General features: G+C 39.8%; 1 protein-coding gene across 6 annotated transcripts; it reads left to right on the top strand.

The window, feature by feature from the left end:
- Positions 1 to 5,724: 5,724 nt before the first annotated feature.
- LOC131349397 (uncharacterized) lies at positions 5,725 to 22,330 on the top strand. Of its 6 annotated transcripts, none has more exons than XM_058385039.1 (25): positions 5,725 to 5,845; positions 7,005 to 7,058; positions 7,349 to 7,430; positions 7,745 to 7,856; positions 8,002 to 8,109; positions 8,274 to 8,381; positions 8,485 to 8,589; positions 9,552 to 9,656; positions 9,778 to 10,345; positions 10,430 to 10,525; positions 10,610 to 10,682; positions 10,771 to 10,869; positions 11,681 to 13,573; positions 13,954 to 14,110; positions 14,252 to 14,680; positions 14,891 to 15,307; positions 15,390 to 15,842; positions 15,990 to 16,241; positions 16,365 to 16,604; positions 16,803 to 17,060; positions 17,250 to 17,549; positions 17,629 to 17,898; positions 17,997 to 18,077; positions 18,171 to 18,255; positions 21,184 to 22,330. In XM_058385039.1, the coding sequence occupies exons 5-24, from the start codon at positions 8,009 to 8,011 to the stop codon at positions 18,235 to 18,237; spliced, it is 6,072 nt and encodes a 2,023-aa protein (XP_058241022.1). In that variant the 5' UTR covers positions 5,725 to 5,845; positions 7,005 to 7,058; positions 7,349 to 7,430; positions 7,745 to 7,856; positions 8,002 to 8,008; the 3' UTR covers positions 18,238 to 18,255; positions 21,184 to 22,330. The 6 variants fall into 6 exon arrangements, with proteins under 6 accessions (XP_058241022.1, XP_058241021.1, XP_058241018.1 ...); XM_058385038.1 differs by having other exon boundaries at positions 20,160 to 22,330; XM_058385035.1 differs by having other exon boundaries at positions 20,116 to 22,330.
- Positions 22,331 to 22,469: the final 139 nt, after the last annotated feature.

Below are 22,469 nucleotides of genomic sequence, written 5' to 3'. Positions count from 1 at the left end.
CTTGAATATATTTTTTTAGAAGAAACATACCTCTAGAAAGCAAATTGCTGTATTTTGGCTGTATATATTCAGAAACAGTAACAGCAGGTAATAAATACCTGATGCGTGTGCTTATGGCAGCTAGCAAGAAAGCAATCACACGCAAATGGTTAAAACAAGAGAGACCAACTTTAGATAATTGGATAGATTTATATGTTGTAAAAGATCACTTTTCTGGTCAATTTAAAGAAGCATGCATTTTTGGGAAATTGGAGGAAATTGGTTGAATATGTGTCAGAAAGAAGGCCTGATTTTGTTGTCATAAATAAATAAAAGCTAATCAATAGATAGACATGCATATGTGCATAATATATGCCTGTATGTATATGTTTGTGAATATGCATGTAGTCGGTTTAATGTCTATATAAAGAATGAAGGTCATTTGAGATTATTTCAGATGGAATTGATTTAGGACACATGTTCTTACCCTGGATGTTTATAGTTTCTCTGCAAAAAAGGCTGTATGATTGTACTTAAATATATGTCAAATAAAAACAATATAGAAAAAAAAGAACTTTATGTTGCATGTTTATGTAGCGCCAGGGTCCTGGAGAAATGTTTCATTTCACTATGTGCTAAGTCTTGTATGTTCACGTCAGCTATATGTGGTTGAAATGACAATAAAAGCTTCTTGAATCTCTCTTTTTTTTGCTGAGCTTGTTTAAATGATTCACTTATATGGCTCTTTGAATGACTCACTAAAGAGCCGACACCATTCCTCTGAGCTAAATGTGAACTTGTGTGGGTTTTTCCCTTATATTTTTCAGCAGAAAACTGATGCAAACTAGTATTTTGCTGTCAGAGACATGAATCATCAAAAATAAATTGTCTATATTTATTTATGGTATGATTTCTATAACAACAAAAAATGTATTATTATTATTATTATTATTATTATTATTATTATTATTATATACAGTTTCTTAAATTTAAGTAAGTTTATGTTCATTTGCTTTAACTCTTTTAACTCTTAATACTGTCTCTTTAAACTTGTTTGTTTATTACTCTTTTTGGATGTTGTAAGAAAAAATAAAACGATGAGGGTGTCAAAGATCTTAATGAAGAAGTTTATTGCAGTGTTGCAGTGACAAAATCCATAAAGTACTTTGAGTTCATTGGAGTCAAAAAGAACATTTCATACAGTGTTTCCCATGTGTAATTTTAATGAGTTTCACTTTAAATGTAAAATATTGTAAGAACTGAGTATCCCCCAAATGGCCGGGTGACACTGTTGTCTAGCCGGATGTCCTTAAATGGTAATTGCGGTCACGTACACCTTGGCTACGTATTATTCTAGGTGTTATCACCCAAATGGTCAGGCAATACTAAATAATTTTGCCGTGGTAATCATGGTCATGCATCAGGCATCTCAACAGAGAACTGAGCTGAGCTGGACACACACACACACACACACACATACACATGTATAACCAAGATCCGATCTCAGAGGAGAACTGAACTTGTGCTGGACATGGACACACACACACACACAACACACACGTACAAAAAAAGAACTGAACTGTGCTGGACATAGTCAGACACACACACACTAAATTGTCCTGTTTGCACACACATGCCACTTGACATTTATATATATTTATATTAATCCTGTTTACATGTGTCGCTTTAATATCTGCAATCACTGTATACACTGTTCTTTGCACATTGTCTTGTTCATTGCACAAAGTCGGCCTATATGTTGTTTGTCTGCACTGTCTTGTCTTGTCTTGTCTTGTCTTCCTGTGCACTTCTGTTGTATGTCTAGTTCTTAAAGACTGCACCTTAAGTATAGTTTAATTTTTTTAGTTAAATGTTTTATCTCTGTTGTAGCTCTATGTTTGTCTGCGTCACTGTGTAGCACCTCTGGTCTAGGAGGAACGTTGTTTCACTTCAGTGTGTACTGCATCTGCTACATATGGTTGAAGTGACAATAAAGCTTCTTTGACTTTGACCCTTTGTTCAGTGATAGTCCTTGCTGCTGCTCCTGTAACTGCTGCCTTTATATTGTTTATACAATTCATATATTTTGTTTACATTTTGTAAAACCATTTAGTAGTTAAGCTGTGTTTATTTGTACTTTTATACATTGTTTTGTTTGTTGTATGTTTTGATACGTTTATTTTGAAGCCTCGTTTGGAGGTCGCGTGCGGATGCTGATTTAGCAGCTTTTTTTTGGTCAAAAAAGTTAGCAGTGAGAACGGACATTAGCCATAAATCGCATAAAGCCATAAAGGGCATAAAGTATTACAAAGAAGAATAAAAGACTATTTCCCTTCTTCATTGCATGCAGACCACAAGGTATTTGTTTTTGTCATTATTTTATATCTGTAAATTTTCATTTTCACATTTTCACGGTGAATTTAGTGTTTGTTGTATTCATCACCAATGTGTTTAGTTTTCATGGTAGATTTGAGGAACTTCTTCGAATAAACCAGTTGCAAGAAAACCACTTGTGTCTGTACGTTCTTGGAGGGAGATACAGCTCCCAAACTAATAATTGATTGGATTAAGTGTTCCAAATGTTTGGTAAGGCTGCTTTAAGCCTATGTAAAACTACCATAAAGATTTGAATTGAATTAAACATATTAAGCAGCAAAATGAGGCCAGAAACAATCATTAAATGCATCAGAGAATCCCCTCTAGCTGAGAATATATGATAAATATCATTGTGGATAATTAGTGCAAAAATCATTTCTTTTGCATTCCATGTGGTTTCTGTTTTTGTCTTAATCCATCAGGAGTTTGTGTAACATGTGATGGCATCAGTTAGTTTTGCATAGCATAGTTTATACTTTTGAGTATTTTTAATCCACACCAAACCAGTTTCAACACATTTTTGTACATCTACTTATTCATTCTGATGTCTAATCAGTCGCATCAGCAATTCTGTATCAGCTTTGTTTTCAGCCAGTAATATCATTTTTGACTTTAAATGTCCGTTAACCTTTTGAACATCTGTCTGATTGTTAAGTGTATATTAGCAATAAAAAATAAACAATTATCCACCTTCTAAAGGTTCATCATGTATGGATATATGTAATTTTGAGCATATGTACACACACACATATATACTTACTCACTTTTTTATGTTGCCAGTAACAATAATGGTCAGTAAAATTTAGATGATAGTATGGCATTTTAGATGGAAGTTACTTTTAGTGCCTGAACGACCAAATTATTTCATATTTCATAAACATTTGTCACATGTATTCGTCAGAGTCACATAAGAAGGCAAAAAAGATTTATGTTGTATTTTGCCATATCTGTGGAAAACACAAAAATTTCTCTGATGAGATCAGTTTATTACTGACCTTGGAGACGTGGTGACATGGCGCTATGATAACATCTACTGGTATAGCGGTATACAGTACATTTTGTTCTGGGAATCCTGAAATACCTTGGGGGAAAATCTGAATATATTCTATTACTGTACCTGGGAAAACTGGACTATTCTCACTAGTGTTGAAAGGTAGGATACAACATTTCCTATTTTTGGAATTCTGGGATATACTTTATGCTCTATTCCAGGAAAACACAGGTGTACGATATAGTCTAAATAATTCTCTATCCCGGGAATACTGGAATATACCCCATAATCCAGGTCTCCTGGAGGTTTACGGCAAGAACACGATCATGCCCCACTGCACCATGATGTAGATTCAGGTCTAGTCTTAATTCTGACCTGGTTCTGTGGTTACACTCCAACACACTCTACACTCACTATAATGAACACAGGTTAAGGTTTCAGTTTTCTTTGACGTCCCAATCGAAGAACAGAATCAGCCAATCAGAAACGAGTATTTTCCATGATCGGGGTATGAATGTGAATGGAACACCGCTGTGTTAATGCTATAGCTCAGTATACATGTGTTACATAAAGGAGAAGTACGTGTGTATATGTTTCTGTACAGCATTGTATAATAAATATTCACTTCTTATGGAGCAGTGTACGTGACTCGGTCTAGAGAATCTGTCCACACACGTTGAGACTGTAATATCATGACACACAAATAATTATTTAAAAAAAAAATAAATAAAAAATCACAAAACCCCGATGTTGTGTATAAATTAGTCATGTGTCTCCCTCTAGTGGAGAAAAGCTGTAAATGCGGTAATTAATATTTCCATTAATCCCCTTTTAAGATGAGTTGCTAATACGATCTCAGTATAATAAAATTACATTTCTACGATATGTTATGCCCAGCATAGTATTTTTGCCAGCCAAACAATTTTGTAATTATGTTAATGAGACATCCTTAGACATGCATATTTAATTTTCATTAAATAATAAAATAATAATAACATTTTGCAGTTCCACAAATATTTTAATTTAGCATGAAAGTGTTAAATGAACTCGTTTTGCATATTTTTATTGAAATTTTCTCGGTGCAGCGCAGTAATTATCTGTTTAATTTGTCAGTAATCTTGCATTAAAAATCCAAGGTGGTTAAAGCAGAATGTACATCTACAGTGGTGGTGCTTGTTCTTTTGGCTTCTTCCTGTTCCGGGTTACCAGAGTGAATCATCTGGTCCTCAGGTTTGATTTGGAATTGGTTTTACGCTGGTTGTCCTTTCTGACACAACCCTCCTATTTTACCCGGGTTTTGGACTGGCACTGAGAGTTAACTCTTCTACATTGTAAATGGATATATTTCATTAGGTAAGATCACCCCTACCCCCTTTTATCCTGGTGTAACTATTAGCTTTTTCACTTTCCATCTACAGCAAGCACTCTTACAAACACAAATAATACAACACTAAACACAATACAATACAAATCTAGCCATGGGGGTCACAGTCCAGTGACTTCTGTGCCAGTCCCATGTCCGGATAAATAGAGAGGGTTGCGTCAGGAAGGGCATCTGGCGGATGGTTTGGTGATGTTCAGAGGAGGGAGAGTGAGTATATTGGTAGGAGAATGTTGGACATGGAGCTGCCAGGCAGGAGGCAAAGAGGAAGGCCAAAGAGGAGGTATATGGATGTAATAAATGAAGATATGAAGCTAGTGGGTGTAAGTGTTGAGGATGCAGAAGATAGGGATAGGTGGAGAGAGACGATTCGCTGTGGAGACCCCTGAGGGGAAAAGCCAAAAGAAGAAGAAGAAACACAATACAATACACAACACAATAACGGCATCAGTGTCCTACTGCATGTAGACCTCATTTACCTGTGCGAGCAGGTAAAAAGACAAAACAATTTTAGATTAAAATCAATTAAAACTGTTCTGGTGAACAACAGTTAAAAACTCTACTCTAGTCTGCATTACAGCAGCAACAAACAGTTGTTTCCTCATTCACCTGTGTTACATTGAACAGGTTTTAAAAGCTTTTTATGTCATTCCCATGAAAATTATATTCCGTTTTCTATTTATTATTTGAGATTTACAGTATTATTATTATTATTATTATTATTATATTTTTCTTATTATTATCTTATAAGTAAGAATAAAACCTCACAAAACAAGTCTACATTACCGATTTAAAGGTCCAGAAATTTGTCAGAACGTTATTACATTTATGACTAAGCTCTTAAGGAGACGTAGGCTTGGAGGAAATTGCGACAGCATCATTAGCACAAAGTCCTGGCCATGTCCCAATTACACACTGACAGCTATTCAGTGCAGACCATACTGTGTATTCTGAAAGCACCTCGTGCACTAGTTAGGGCGCCTTTATACAGTAGAGTGAAGGAAGTCATTTTGAACGCCACCTCTAGTCGCTGATGTGGCTCACTTATCAAAAGTGAAAGTATAGCTCACGGATCAGCTGTAATGGGAAACACCTAAAAACTGACGCGCCTTGGCAGGGTAATAATAACACGACTTTTGTTTATCGACTTATTTTATTCACCTTATGTGGAGTTATAACGTGTCAGAATTGTCGGCATATCAGAGACAAGTAAAAAAGAAACACACCGCCAAAAAACGACAAGAAGTACAAAATGGCGGCTGAAGGAAACTGACGAGCTAACCGCTAAAACTTCTGTCAGCGCCATTGAACCGTTGGGCTGAGAATCACGTTCTAGAAATACACTCAGCGGGCTATTTACTGATTTATTTGCGTATTCAATATACATTAGTATTTACTGCATTTACCTGAATACTTTATGTATTTATGTGTACTTATATTCGTGTGGGAGCGAGTCGGATCTTTGAGTCGATTCTCTTGTGTGAAAGCTCGACGGCCTGCTTGCTTATTTATTTATTTATTCATTCACTCACTCACTCACTCACTAATTATATTTGTTCATGTTAAACATATTTGACGGACTTAGTGTTTGGTGAATGGAGACAACGAGCTTTAATTCTTGGGCTAAGCGTTCTGATCCGACTCGCTGATCTGACTCACTGAAGAGACGAGTGACGTCATCTTTATTTTTGACCTCTCTGCATTATTTAACCCTGTTCATTCACATTAAAGGCTGTCCACTTCTAACAGAGCTACACAAACAAAGTTATGTCCTTTAAACTTTATTATTTATATATTTTCACCACTTAATGTTCTATCTATCTATCTATCTATCTATCTATCTATCTATCTATCTATCTATCTATCTATCTTCTTGCTTTTTTGTGTTATTCCCACTAACCTGAGACTAAGAGAATTTTTATTTTGTATTAAGTATATGATAGATCACCTTTTTTTAATGTTTGACAACCCACAATGTCATACTATGTGGTGCAGAAATTTACACACACACACACACACACACACACACACACACACACACAATCAGGTGCACTAAAATAAGTTTTAAAAAATATAAGTGGATTTTTCATCCCTGCTATGAACGTATATGAACAAATCCTTTTTTATTGCCTGTTGTGGGCTCTTAACCATACAGCAGTACAGTATGAATATGTGACCTGACAGTTAATGAATGGCTATTGTTCATTTGTCCTCTTCTTCTTCTTCTTCTTCTTCTTCTTTATACTGTTTGTATTTTGTGTGTGCTGTCAAATCCAGGCCCAAGCCGTCAGTCTGGAGTGAGGATTAGTCGGGGTATAGTGTGAAAAACAGGTAAGATATCTGGAAAACGGGTTCATCAAGGGGTGGGAGATATGTAAAAGCAGCAAAAAAACAAACTGAATTGATGCTATGTTTGAAACTACAGCTCTATAAAAATGTTAACGAATGACACATTTAAAGATCTTTACATCCAATTAGCAGTAGTTGTAATCAGTGGTTTTAAGTGGTTTTTTTAAACCTGTTTAAAAATGTTGTATTAGATTGCATTAGAACAATATTTGAGATATTTCAGAGACTTATTTGTTTTTTCTGAACTTCTAATATAAACATTGATGCCACAGATTCTTTCAGAACAACAGAAAAAACCCCAAATGCCTATAAAACCCAGTGCAGCCCCCCAGTCATCAGCAGCCTCCAGTTACAGTTAAGTGTTTATTTAACATTGGCCACACCTACAGGATGTTAAAAGCATCATGTTTTTCATTTTCTTTCACTGTGTGGAAACAGATTGTGTTCTTGTCCTAAGAACATAGTCAAATGCTGTTATTATGCCATAGATGGGGATTGTGTATTAGGAAAGTTCCCTAAAGCCCCACGGTAAAATACTGTAATGTTTTGCGTAATGTGAATTGATCTATTCATCTCTGCTCCTCTTATTTGAGAGTGTGCTAACATTCTCTAAAGCCTTAATCAATTGAGTTTGTAGAGAGACTTAAAACAATATCCCTGTTCCACAGTTTTTCCCAGGATGCATTGCATGGACCAGCTCCATCATACGTCTCGGTGAGAAGCAGCCAGCCAGTGGATCGACTTATTACACCTAAAAGAGCTGGAGGTTTTACACAGTAAGTAAGTAAAGTTTTATATTTGATGTTTAGGATTGTATTTTATTTGTCTAAACTTAGCACATGAAAGTGAAGTACTAGCATGTGTATAAAATATATAATATAATAAATAATAATATAATATAATAATACAGTTTTATTTGTTACAGGTCAGACATGTCGCCTCCATCTCCATCTCCGTCTCGGTCTCCCTCTCTCAACAGTGATTGGTCAACAGCCAGCACATTCAGCCGGAGGACTTTCTCACCTGGTGTTATGTAAGAGTCTGAATGGAAGATATATTAAAGTTTAATTTAGAAAGGTGTATTTTAACCCTACCCTCAGCAAGTCTATGGAAATGTAAAGGTTCTAGTGACACACAGACATGAGGATCAGATTCAGGATTATACAAGCGCTGATGTCTTGTTTTTGTGTTTTAAAGTCAAGCATATGAACGTTGTGAGTTCTCTCACAACTCTGCATCTTCAATGTGGGCTCCATGTCCCACATCTGACCAGTCAGAGGATGAAGGCAGTTCATTTAAAAGAAGGTGTGTGTCCTTACTTACCAAAAAATGAGCACACAGCTGGATTTAGAGTCTAATCCACACATCAGTCTGGATTTTCATAATCTAACTTGATGTTTATCCTCAGGATGAAACTGGAGCAGATCCCATCCCCCTGCCTGTCTTTCAAAAGTGATCAGTCTATGGGTGAACCCCTAACATTCAGAAATAAAAACATTACTCCAGACATCAGGTACAAGCGGGAGGTTTACCGTGATTTTAATTTTTTTCCTTTTTTTTTTCCTTTTTACATGTTTAAGAGAAGTTTTTATTTGTGTTTATATTTAACATGTATATGAAATATGAACTAGCATTTCCAGCTGCATCACGTGTTTATCTGACACTGGAGATAATTTGTTTTAGTTCTGTTAATATTTCAGAATATGCACTGATCAGAAATAACATTATGACCACCTGCATAATATTCTGTTAGTCCCCCTTTTGACCCGTTGAGGCATGGACTCCACTAGATCCCTGAAGGTGTGCTGTGGGATCTGGAACCAAGATACTAGCAGCAGATCCTTTACGTCCTGTAAGTTGTGAGGTGGGGTCTCCATGGATCAGACTTGTTTGTCCAGCACATCCCACAGATGCTGGATTGGATTGAGATCTGGGGAATTTGGAGGCTGAGACCTCAAACTGGTTGTTGTGGTCATCAAACCATTCCTAAACCATTTCTGCTTTGTGGCACGGCACATTATCGTACTGAAAGAGGCCACAGCCATCAGGGAATACCATTTCCATGAAAGTGTGTACATGGTCTGTAACAATGCTTAGGTAGGTGGTACGTGTCAAAGTAACATTCACATGGATGCAGGACCCAAGATTTCCCAGCAGAACACTGACTAAAGCATGACACTGCCTCCGCCATCACAATTTGGCTCTTCATCAAACTCCCTCAAATCCTTACGCTTGTCCATTTTTCCTGCTTCTAACACATCGACTTTGAGGACAAAATGTTGACTTGCTGCCTAATATATCCCACCCACTAACAGGTGCCATGATGAGGAGATCATCAGTCTTATTCACTTCACCTGGCACTGGTCATAATGTTATGGCTGATCGGTGTACCATTTGCAACATTTGCTCTAGATTTAGAGTCTAGTCCATAATTTAGTCTGGATTTTCAGAAACTAACTTGATGTTAATCTTCAGGAGGAAACTGGGGCAGATCCCATCCCCCTGTCTGTCTTTCAAAAGTGATCAGTCTATGGGTGCACCTCTAACATTCAGAAATGAAAACATCACTCCGTATTTCAGGTACGAGCGTGAGGTTCAGCTCAGGTTTACTGTGATTTTAATACTGATGTGTTAAAAAACGCACTCTATCCTCATAGGATTCTGACCGTGTTTTTTATTTGTATTTCTATTAAATATGTAGAGAATCGCCCAGCAGCTTGGATTATTGGAGGTATTTGATTTGTAAAGACTTGCTGAATGAACCCATGTCCATTTCCCGTGGACACACTTTCTGCAAAACCTGCAACCTGTCCTACTGGGAGAAACCAACTCATGAGAAACACTTCTCCTGTCCTCAGTGTAGGAAGAGGTTTAAAACTCGTCCTGAAAAGATAAACATATCACTGGATCACATGCTGAAGCAGGCTGGATTCAGTCCTGCACTTCCTGCTCAGAGCTACGCTGGACCTGGAGACATGGCCTGTGATCTCTGCACACGGAAGAGGAGGAGAGCAGTGAAGTGGTGCCTGACCTGCAGTGTAGCGTACTGTGAGATCCATGTGAGGAAGCACTACACTGTAGAAGCTCTGCAGAAACACGAGCTCACCGACGTGACGGGGGATCCGGAGACGAGAACCTGCCAGCTGCACCACAGAGCTCTGGAGGCCTTCTGCAAAACCGAACAGGTCTTCATTTGTCTTGTCTGTGTGATGGAGGAACATAAAGATCATGACACTGTCCTGACCAAAGGTGGAAGTCATGGAGCTGAGGTGTGCAGTCTGTAGAATTTGTTAGCAGAAAAATAATCTAGCGTAAAGATTTTCTCTGTCTCACCTGTTTTCTTGTTTTGTTAGGCAAAATTAACAGCAAATCCACACCCAACAGCCATCCAGCAGAGAGAGATGATGCATATCCTCAAATACATTGAAGAGCTGACAACAAAAGTCAAGGTACACACACGACTCTATAAACCTCAGCGGAAAGTTCTGGTATTTTAAAATTTATAACTTCTCCCCTTGTCTTTTCTGTATCAGAGCCTCGAGAGAACAGAGTCCGAGTTCTCTCACCTGTCCAAGCGTTTCTTCAGAGGACTTCAGGATGCCCCGGGTGGGTTATAATACAGTCCTGTGTGTCCTGTCATTTCTGTGTTTTATACACACTACCATAATTAATCAGTATGTCTTCACACCACCAGTTTCAGATTTTACCTCAGAGTTTGTGGAAGTTGCTGCACTGGGTCGCCGGATGGATCTTGGGATGTTGTATGACTGCCGCAGTGATTCCTTCAGCTCTGGTAGGAACACACTTCTACTCAATAAATAATACTAAGCAGTTACAAGCATTAATAACTACACTAGTCAAAGTGTACAGAGTACAAGCTGCTATGTCATTTAAAAACAATTTCGTGTTCATTTTACATTCAGATTGGTCCAAGAAATAGTTTGAACTAATCCTTTACCTTTGTCGCTTTTCTGAATACATCATTTAAAGCAACGTGAGAATATCTGTGTCAAAGTATCAAAGTTTCACTTCCTGTAGTTGCTAACATCTCGAGTTTGTGGTATTTCATAACGTGATGAAATGGAACTCTGCGCCACATATACATTACAGCACAGTGGAATTCTTTACTTTGCATATCCCAGCTGAGGAAGTTGGGGTCAGCTATGATACATCACCCCCTAGAGCAGGGAGGGTTGAGGGCCTTGCTCAATTGCCCAACACTGGACCTGGGTGTTGCTTGGGCTTGAACCCCGATCCTCTGACCTATATCCGAGACTACGTCATGTCACTTGCCAGAAGGAATTACATCCTAAATTCGCTTACTATCCGTCCTAAGCAGCATGGATAGTAGAGATTAGAATTAGTGTCCCAAATTATAATATATTTAATGAGGACCCTCAAGATAGGTGGATGGTCTACTGTTTCTGGAAGTGTGGATCCACTCAGGAAGAGTTTTGTGATTCAGAGAAGTGAAAATGGAAGTGGACATACTTTGTTTGGTTTAAGAATACAGATTGGGACGCAGTTTATGGTGTCCAGTAGCTGATTCTCTGAAATTAATTCAGATTAATGTTCTGATGCTGTGTGATATTTTATATTTTCAGATATCTTTCTGTGGGAAAAGAACCTAATATCCTTCATGAAGCTGTCAATCCCTCGACCCCAGACTGATGTGAGGATTTTAGATGGAGATTCTCTACAGGACAGACTTACAGCTTTAGACCTGAGCCTTCCTCTGAGGGCTAGTGTTGTATCAGGGCTGGTGGAGATGACTGGGGCTTCTGCATTTATTGATCATCCCGTTCAGACCGAGCTGCAGGACCGGGTCACTGTGCATTACAGAACCTCCACCAGACTGGACATGCTCAGTCAGGAACTGCTACAGGACAGATTTCTCTCGGTGACCGGCTCGACCACGGCAACACATGTGGTTGTAGCTGTGCTTTACGGATCTCAGGCATTTTTTGTCTTTGATAGCAAGAAGGACAGTAGCACTGAAAAGACAGACCTGAAAGGCATGATGACGAAGATGATCGCTTCCTCCAGTCAGATTGATCTACTCTCCAGGCTCGTTGAAAAAGAAATAACTGCTTCCTTTGTCGATGGAGATGTTCTGCAACATTCTGTAGGGAGGGCACTTCAGAATGCAGGAGCAGTTCCTCTTAAAGTCTGGCTCTACCCTCTGAAGAATCTGAACCAAACATCAGCTTGCGTCGTTAAGGACATCAGTCGAGATCAGTTATATAAAGCAGAGGACGTTCTGGCAAAACTAAAGACGGACATCAGCTTCTCTCAACATCTGATGTCTGTTGTTGGTGGTCATGATGTATTTACACAGTTTTCAGCTTTAAAAGAAGCTCTGTCTGAGTTTTCTTCACTTCTGCAGCAGTACCAGTGCGATTTTCAGAGAAGACTGGCCTCCTGTATTAAGACCATACGAAGCACAGGAGCAGTAGGGGAAGAGGAGAACTTGCAAGATCTTCTGGACAGAAATGACCAATCTCCATTCAGCTCACAGTGCAGGTATCAGTGGCTCCAAAACAAAAACGCTGAGGTTAAAGCTTTGAGCCAGTGCAAATCTGCTAACATCAGAATCATGAGCAATCAAAATGACCTACAGCACTTTGTCAAGGACTGCAAAGCATATGAAGTATGGTGTTTAATTTTTACCTCACTGGAGGGAGAAGATCCATTTCTTTCAGCTCTGAGGCAGCACAATGAGGCCAGAAACATTCGGGAAGCATTCAGGATTTCAGATACAAATAATAAAATCATCTCTGATCTTTATTCATTCATTTTAAAGAAAACTACAAGTGAGAGTATGCAAGCAACCAGGTTCATCGCTGCATCTGTACCTGATTTACATTTTCCTGGCTCTGCCGTACATCTTTACCAGTCTGGAGATTTGGTCAGCCGGAACGTAAAACTCCACGTAAAACCAGATGCACCAGGAATAATTTCAGTGCAACAGACACGTGTGACGATGAAACTGCAAAGTTTAAAGACCCAAATGACTAGATCTTACAGAGTGGAGTACAGAACAGTGCTGGATGACCGAAGTTCTGTAGATATGAAATGCAGAGTCATCTCTTGCACTGGAGAGAACTGTGTGGTTTCGGGTCTTGCACCAGGAACTCGCTACCAACTCAGATACGCTGTAATGGACAGTGACGAAATGACCGACTACAGTGAAGTTACAGAGTTTCAGACTGCCTCCAGAGACAGTCCTGGAGCACTGACAGTGCTGAAACCGACTAAGGACTCTCTGTACATTGCCTGGCAGAGGGCTGAGTCTGATGAAGACTCCCCTGTGCTCTACTACACAGTGGAGTATTTGGAGGCTGGGCTGGATGGCTGGCAGTCCATTCAAACCAATGGGCCTGTGTGTGAGTGCAAAATAGCTCTTCCATACAGCACCTGTTATAGAGCCAGAGTCTCTGCTGTCTATGGAGAAGGAGACATCAGCACTCCAAGTGAAACAAAGGTTCCTGTTCGTGGTAAGCATAATTATTTTGGTGTTTATGTTCAATTAATACTGAATTTTCCTACTAGCTTAGTGGATATATCACATTTGTCTTTGTACCTCTGGGGTTGGGTTTTTGATTCCTGCCTCCACCCTGTGCTTTGAGGGTTTCCTTTGTGGGTTTCCTTTCTCAGTCCAAGACATGCACTGTAGGCTGATTGGCATCTCTAAATTATCTGTAGTGTGTGAGTGAGTGTGTGATCATGCCTAGTGAGGGGTCATCATCTAGGGTGGCTAATACCTTGTGCCCTGAAGTCCCTAGGATAGACTCCAGGCTCCCTACGACCCTATGTAGGATAAGTGATATAGAAAACCGATGGATGGATAGATATATTTTGAATCTCTTGTCTCCAGTATGGTCCATCGATCTCTCCAAGAGAAAGGCGTCTATTTTCCTAGAGGTCCTGAAACTCCAAACAACAAAGAAATGTGTAAAGCTTAGAGACTGCACAGATGAAGAGAGCGAAGTGAGAAGTTTCCTTCAGTGTCTGTCCTACATTTCTCAGCTGAGGTAAATATGTTATGCGTTATTCTTGTCATATTTTGAATTCTGAAATTATCTGAGATAGAATGGCATTTCTTATACCTTTGGAGTAGACCTGGTATGGCGCAGTCTTGTCTTGATTTCTGACCTTTTCCTGTTATTTTGTAGCGTTGATCCACCTCAGACTTCGAGAGAATCACTTCACGCATGGAGAAATAAAATGACGTCATTCCTGACAAATCTCTGTCTGCAAGCAGTAATCCATCACAAAGACAGCATTCTGGAAACTTTACAGAAATTGCCTTTACACTATTTTAAGACTTACCATGAACAGTCTGCTTTCCTGCTGGACCTGTACTCACGTGTAAAGGACTACGAGATTCAGACAGGCCAGGAGGTCCGACCAGCGTTACAGGCTGTTTACCAGAAACTTCCAGAAGTTTGGTCTATAAACCTGTCTAAGATTAAAGCTTCACTCTTCCTGGAAGTGCTGAAGCTCCAGATGGTGAAGAAAGCAGTAGAGCTGAGAGGATGGTCAGAGGAAGAGAGTGAAATGAGGAGCCTTCTACAGTGTCTGCCCTACATCTCTCAGCTCAGGTGACTATGATTGGTCTGTTATTGTTTCTATAGTAACAGTTCATTTGCAGGGGCTTGTATATTATAGATGCTGGTTAAAAAAGGAATAAAACACTTGATAACATGCTGTTATAGGAAAATAATGACATTTTCGGTGGTAACTGTATTAGTTCTGATGAAAACACTTACCTTTTGTCATCCAATTAATCTTAAACTTGTTTGTGTCTCTAGTTTTGTTCCACTCCAGCCTCAAAGAGAATGCCCACAAGACCGGAGGAAGAGAGTGAGAGAATTTCTGCTGGACCTGTGTCTGCAAGCAGCTCTCCACCAGAATGAGCAGATTCAGACAATCGTGGAGAAATGTTTCAAGACGGACAAAGAAACTTCCGTCTTCCTGCTGCTTCTTTACTCGCATGTCAGAAACCACGAGGCTCAAGCAGGCAGAAGCATTCTTCCAGCCTTACAGTCCGTTTACACGTCACTCCCTAAAATCTGGTCCATAAACCTCTCAGATAAAATGGCTTCGCTCTTCCTGGAAGTACTGAAACTCCAGCCGGTGAAGAAAGCGGTGGAGCTGACAGGATGGTCAGAGGATGAGAGTGAAATGAAGATCCTGCTTCAGTGTCTGCCTTACATCTCCCAGCTCAGGTGAGGGTTAAAACATCCTGCTTAGATTCCTTTAACCTCAATGGTGCTGTATCTCAAGCAATAAATATGCCTTTTGTCTTAGATTTGGCTTCGTTCTGCGTGGAAAAAGAAAGCAGAATACCACCTTGCAGTTTCTAGTAAAGCTGATCGCTGGAGCCGCAGAGTCTAGTGCAGAAACAGGAGAGAACTTCACCGAACTGCTGGCGTCTCTGTGCAGCTTCAGAACCTTCTCGTTTTCTGGAGAAGATCAGGAATTTGACAGCGTTGCCTACTGCAACCTGCTGCTTGACCTGTACTTGCATGCAAAGGACTATGAGTCTGAAACCTGCAGGAGCGTCCTTCCAGCATTACAGTCAATTTACGAGTCACTCCCTGAAGTCTGGACCATCAACCTGACAGACAAAAAAGCTTCACTCTTCCTGGAAGTGCTGAAACTTCTAACAGTGAAGAAAGTGGTAGAGCTGACGGGATGGTCGAACGAGAAGAGGAAAGTGAGAAGCTTCATTCAGTGTCTCCCTTGCATCTCTCAGCTCAGGTCTGACCCTTGTCTTCTCTAGAGTGGTTTATAACACAGTGCTGGTAAATTCTCAAATCTGATTGGTCAACAAGCTGCAAAGGAAAGGTGGTTCATATCAGTGTGACCATTTTGATTTGTTTAACATGTTTTTTTTGTCATTTACAGGCTGGGCAGTGATATACTGGTAGAAATGGCACAGACGAAGTCGTTAAGGTGTCGCACTCCTGTGATGCTTGATGAGCTTTCACTCACTGAGAGCAGCACTAAGCAACCAGAGGGAATGGCTTGTGAGCTCCCTAGAAGCCTGGGTTTCCTTCTGAAATGCTGGAAAATACAGCGTTTGAACCTGACTGAGTACAAAACAGCAGACGAGTCACTGATAGACCTACTCAATCATCAAGGACCTCTAACAGTCAGGTGGAGGAGCATGACAATTCTTGTGGAAAAGGGTTCTCTTTAAAATAAATCATACATAAAATAAATCAACTCCTGCATCTTAAAAACCTTTGATTTAAAGTGTCTGATGTTACGTGTGTGTAGGTTCTCTGAAGAGACTCTCCAGAAGTGGGCTATGGTTCTTTATGAAGTTCGGGATGAAGATCTTACTCGCCTTTTCCTGCAAAACGTGGATGGAGACCTGAGTTCCTGCTCTCTGAGCTGGGATGTGATTCACTGGTTCCTGCAGCATCACCGGGTCACTGTAGACTTTAAAAGAAGCACCATTAAACAGGAAAACCTCCAAGACCTTCTGTCTGTGCTGGACAAAATTCATCTCAGAGGGTGAGATAAAATGCCTTCACAGCTTATTTGTTCTTTTTTTAGTACTTCCTGTTGTATCCAGCATATAGAGGCCTATGTCTTGTATTACTGCTACCATCCTCCCTCCAAAATCCTGCACTGCTTTATGGAAATATTTCCTTTGCATAATGGGAACATTGCAGTACAAGATAAAAAGGCGTGTGTGTGTGTTGTCTGTAGGTTGAAGTCCAGCTTTGTGTTGTCCATCATGAGAAAGCTTTATGAGACCGGTTCTGCTCACTTGGTATCCAGCCTGTTGAGTTCAACAAATAATTGCATTAACCTGGAGAACAGACAGCTGGACTCTGTGGACTGTGCTGCACTGAGCTTCACCCTGCAGCACTGCACAGGTGTCTCTCTCAACCTGCTGTGGACCTCCGTACCACAGGGGGAGCTACAGAGCATCGTACCACTACTCCGCCATGTTTCCCATCTCAGGTTTTGTTTTTCTTTCTTATAAAAGCCCCGGATTTAGATGATCTTTTAACCAAAATGTTTTTACATGTAATGTTTATATGAAATGTTTTATAGTAATACGGTTGAGCTCAGGTTTGTTAGCACTGGTTGAATGAAGTCTTATTATATTAAATATTTACTATTTTGATGGCTCGATGGATGTTTTTTCAGGGTTGACCGTCTGCTGCTGCTGAGACTGCTCCACTGCTTCACTGTTCCTGAGCTCCAGCAGGAGGCAGCAGTACTGCTCTCTGCTCTACACCACAAGCTGGACTTCTCCTGCCATGACGCTCTGGACCTCACAGCAGACACGATGACATTCAGTCTGGTTCTGAGCAGTGAGTACTGCAGGGTCATCTCCACGGCTATCCAGATATCTCACTCACTCGTTCAGCTCGTTATTCAGGACTGTGAGATGGAGGAGGCAGCAGTGGAAGAGCTGTTTCCTGTTCTACACACAGTCACACTGCAGTAAGTTACTTTAATACGTAGTGCATTTGTGCATAAATGAAGGTGTATATATCTATAAATCTCTGAGTCTTTGTCTAAGGTGCAGTAAAGATCTGCTGCTCCGATTCCTGTGTCGTGTGGATCTGGGAACGGAGGAGGAGAGATTCAGCCGAGCGAGGAATCTCTCCAGGGCTTTGAGAGAGGAACTGGACCTGAGTGAGACCCAGCTGAACCTGCAGGCTTGCAAATCACTGGCGTTGGTTCTGGAATATTCTGAAGGGCTGTTGCAACTGGACCTCAGCCACTGTCAGATCACTGACCAGCTGCTGGAGCCACTGATGCCACACTTACGTAAAACCCGCGTCCTCGAGTGAGTGGTCCGGGTGCAGAGTGTTCTGATGATCTGAGTGTTATGAGTGATTATATACCTGATTTGATGTTTAGCTGATGGTGATCTGTTCATTTCAGCCTCAGTCACAATCACATTACTGACGTCGCAGCTAGAAACATCTATGTCCTCTCAATAAACAGCAACATTCAGACTGTGTGGTAAGTGTGTGTGTGTGTGTGTGTGTGTTTTGTGTGCATTAGTATTTCTTATATTTGTATATAAAACTAATTGTGTGTGTTTATCTGCAATAGTCTCTTCAACAACAGAATCACAGACTCCTCACTCTTTCTCCAGGACAAGCGCTTTGAGATTTGGTGATCCTCACTGGAATGAAAAGTATGGAAGTATAATAGTGCCAAAATTCTTTTCTTAGTGCAAAAAACTTGTCACAAAAAAGAAGTTTGAATTTTTCTGCTTTTGTATTTACAAAAAAAAAATCCTCCGGGTGCTCCGGTCTCCTCCCACTGTCCAAAGACCTGCTATTAGGCTGATTGGAGTCTCTAAATTGCCCGTAGTGTGTGATTGCGTGAGTGAATGAGTGTGTTTTTATATTGCATGTGTAAGAGAGAAAATGTAATGAATTTAATGAACTCCTTTTTACTAGCAAAGACTCTGAAATGATGGGAGGAGTCAGAAAACAGATTTTTTTTTTATAAAGTTGCATACTGTTTGTGTTAATTTGTGTTTATTATTAAACATCCTTATTAAAATCCAAGAAACGCTCCTGCAATGGACCAAGGGATAAGTTAAATTAGTTTTATTAATTAACAGGGCAGTATGAGTTATTTTATCTTTTTTGTGTCTCCGGCACAATGGTAGTCAATAAGCGAAGTTACGTTCTTTTTTAGACTAATATTAGATTAAAATAAGTCATACTGCCCTGTTTATTAATAAATCTAATGTAACTTACCCCCTGGCACCTTGTCTTCACAGCCCACAATCCCTGCGCTCTCACTCAGAGCCATGCAGGTACAAGAATCAGCAGTGATTCCCCTCCAAGTGGACTGTACAGGGAGCAGGATGTACACTTTAAAGTGCACTGCGACACGGGCCGAGAAATCGGCAATACATTGCTCTTCCTGTAATAGCCTAGATGTTAATACCTGAATATTTTCCACCTGAATTTAAGGCTCATATTTTTCCACCTGAATTTTAATACCTGAATTGTTTCCACCTGAATTTGTGAGGTTGAAAAATAATAGCAGAAAAATTCAAACTTCTTTTTTGTGACTCTTTTATTCAATTCATGTGATACAGTACTTAAGTATTTTTTGAGAGTTTTTGTACTTTACTTATCTTTATATTTCTGTCAACTACTTTTTTGAAACAAATTCTACACTTTTACTCCGATACATTTTCTGTTCGGCATTTTCGTCACTTACTACAAAAAAAAACCTGCGTCCAAATTTGTGGAAAAGGAAGTTTGTGGTCCACACGTAGCTGGGTATTTTTTTTTTTTTTTAAAAACGGAGATTTTTCAACTTTTTTTTAGTTTTTCAACTTTTTTTTTTTATTCTGTCCACACGACCTACGTGTTAAAAATATCTTTTGTCCACATGAAAACATAAAACACCCTCTTAAGTGTTGTCAGGAGCTTGCCTAGCCAATCAGAAGCAAGTACAGAAGAAGTACAGTTTATTTCAGATACTTTTACTCAAGTAGAATTATGAAGGTTGACTAACTTTTACTTGAGTCATTTTCTAACAAAATACCTGTACTTTTACTAAAGTGTGGTTTTTGGGTACTTTATACAACACTGCAGAAAAGTTGTTGTGCTTATCAGCTAGCTGACCTAGCTAGGCATGAAAAACCTCTGTATGCTAGTACTAGAAAGCTCAAGCCTTTGTGCTAATATCTAAATAAGATCAGTGTAGCTTTAGCACTTTTTAACAAATGGTTTAGCTAGCTTTTACTAGAAGTAGTGAACTGTGGACTGGAGAAATCCAATCTTGAGAAGTCATGTGGCTGAAAACGCACCTAAGTGGCCTCTATGAAGTGAAATAACAAGAATCAGGTTGCAGACAAGTTGCAGAGCAAACTGAATGGTCAACAGGAACATGTTCTCCATATTGGCAGGACATCATGAGTAAAGGTGCTCAGATATGTCCAGAGAGGCAGAATGGATCTAAAATGGTATGAAAATCAGATTCTCTCTCCAGTTTATCTAACTGGATGAAACTTGGATTTCTGCTACAGAGAACAGTTATAACAACCGTGACGCTCAGTTATCTGCTATGCAGAAGACAGTGGATAGACTTCAGCTGAAAGCAGATGATCTGGAGAACTGCAGTTGACGGGAAGAATCTGAAGACTGGTAATCTCCCGGAGAAAGCGGAGGGTTCTACCCCACTGCCGGCGGAGGTTTTGTGCAAACATTGCGAGTTGTTGTGAGTGAAATTGATGGCCTATTACAATGTACTATGGCTTTGCTTTTCCAGCACGGCTCCAACTAAAGAATCAAAATAATGGTTGTTCAATTAATATAATGCGGAATGTAAGTGGTGTCATTTTACTTTGACTTTCAAGGATTTTTTATAAATTTCTCTATAGCTCAGAATCAAGAGTGACGGACTCTGACATCACTGCCTACCTAAATAAAATTTCACTACAGTTATGCACAGAGGAAGATCATTCTAGCTCACATGCTTCATTTACAGTGGAGGAGGTCTGGGCGGCAATTCGGTCCATGCCGATTGGGAAATGTCCCGGTCCGGATGGTTTCCCATTCATTCATTCATTCATTGTCTATACCCGCTTATTCCTAGGACTCCTAGGGTCATGGGGGTCTGCTGGAGCCTATCCCAGCGCACATAGGGCGAAAGGCAGGGGTACACCCTGGACAGGTCGCCAGTCCATCGCAGGGTTTCCCATTGGAATTTTTCAAAATATTCTGGCCGAAAATCTACCCAATACTTATACCTGCTACTAACAACATTTGGAAAGGCAAAATCCCTCCCTCCTGGAGACACGCTTCAATTAGCTTGGACAAGGACACTTTTTTCATGTATTCTGAACTGTGTTCCTGTGATCTTATTCAACCATTTTGGAGAGGAGGTCATTCTGTAATGCAGGAGATAACAGGGAAACGTTTCATTTCATTTCATTTCATTTGTTTGTCTGATCATTTTCACCGTTAGTGTTTGCACTATTAGAAAATTCATAATAAATAATTATAACAATAAATCAGTCACTAAATAGTCACTACACCACAGGTAATGAATGGACTTTTTATTTTTCCTACCCTGATGTTTGGTTGTGGTTCAGCGTCCTGCTTAAAACCAAAGCTGAAGCATAGACTGGAACCAAAGTTCTTCAGCATCAGAGGCCACACTGCTGACCACTACACCAAAGGGTGAAGAAAAGGACTAGTTCCCTTCCTTCGATGATTGGTTGTGGTTCAGCTGCCTGTTGTGTGTTAAAAACCAAAGCAAGAGCATAGCCTTGAACCAGAAACCATCAGCAGCAGAAGCCATCACACTCACCACTACACCACTGCTACAGGTGATGTCTGGTGTTCATCACTTCCATAACAGGAAGTCAGTACAGGAAGTGACATGCTGAGCACATGGAAGAGACTGAGAGCAAGACAGGACTTTGAATGTGAAGGTTTGTGTATTTTAACCGATATATTTGAATTTGTATCATATTACAGATTATGAGAATGGTTTCTTTTCCCTAAATTATTTTCAGATTATTTACTTGTTCACAAACGTTACATCACCATCCTCATACATCCTACTGTATGTTGTTGAGTGTGTCATGCCGATTAAAAGTGTTCTATATGCACTGATCAGCCATAACATTATGACCACCTGACGACAATATTGTGCTTGTCCCCCTTTTGCTGCCAAAACAACCCTGACCCTTCGAGACATGGACTCCACTAGATCCCTGAAGGTATGCTGTGGTATCTGGCACCAAGATGTGAGCAGCAGATCCTTTAAGTCCTGTAAGTTGCAAGTTGCGGTGTCCATGGGTCAAATTTATAGAACTTAAAGGATACTTACAGGACTAAAACACTTGAGACACTTTTGATAGATACTGACCACTGCAGACCGGGAACCCCCCCACAAGAGATGCAAGAGTTTTGGAGATGCTCTGATCCAGTCGTCTATCCACAATCACAATCACAATTTGGCCCTTTGTTCAAACTCGCACAAATCCTTACGCTTGTCCATTTTTCCTGCTTCCAACACATCAGCTTTAAGGACAAAATGTTAACTTCCCACCCACTAACAGGTGCCATGATGAGGTCAGTGTTCACCTGTCAGTGGTCATAATGTTATGGTGTATATATATCTATAAAAGCAGGAGTAGCAGTGTTTATATACAGCACCTGAAATCCACCACTGAGGTCTTTTAAATGCTCTTTATTAATAAATAATAATAAAAATTCACCTTTTAACCGACACCCACTGACATAATGAATGAATCGGTAAAATAGAGGAGTATCTATGAAACAGAAGTTATCTATTCAGACTTGGTTCAGACATAATAGTGTTTATAAGCTACTTATTGTATAAAAAGAATGAAGCTGTATAGAAACGGAC

The sequence above is a fragment of the Hemibagrus wyckioides genome, linkage group LG29 (genome assembly GCF_019097595.1).
Source record: "Hemibagrus wyckioides isolate EC202008001 linkage group LG29, SWU_Hwy_1.0, whole genome shotgun sequence".
Lineage (NCBI taxonomy): Eukaryota > Metazoa > Chordata > Actinopteri > Siluriformes > Bagridae > Hemibagrus > Hemibagrus wyckioides.
This window is presented reverse-complemented; position numbering and strand designations above follow the sequence as displayed.

What these genes read in the sequence shown, in the direction of transcription:
- LOC131349397 (XM_058385036.1), top strand. Translation starts at nt 8,009, where the DNA reads ATGTCGCCTCCATCTCCATCTCCGTCTCGGTCTCCCTCTCTCAACAGT. An exon ending in AACATCACTCCGTATTTCAG is followed by an intron (nt 9,657 to 9,777) that starts GTACGAGCGTGA and finishes TTAAATATGTAG; the next exon opens with AGAATCGCCCAGCAGCTTGG. An exon ending in GACAAAATTCATCTCAGAGG is followed by an intron (nt 16,605 to 16,802) that starts GTGAGATAAAAT and finishes TGTTGTCTGTAG; the next exon opens with GTTGAAGTCCAGCTTTGTGT.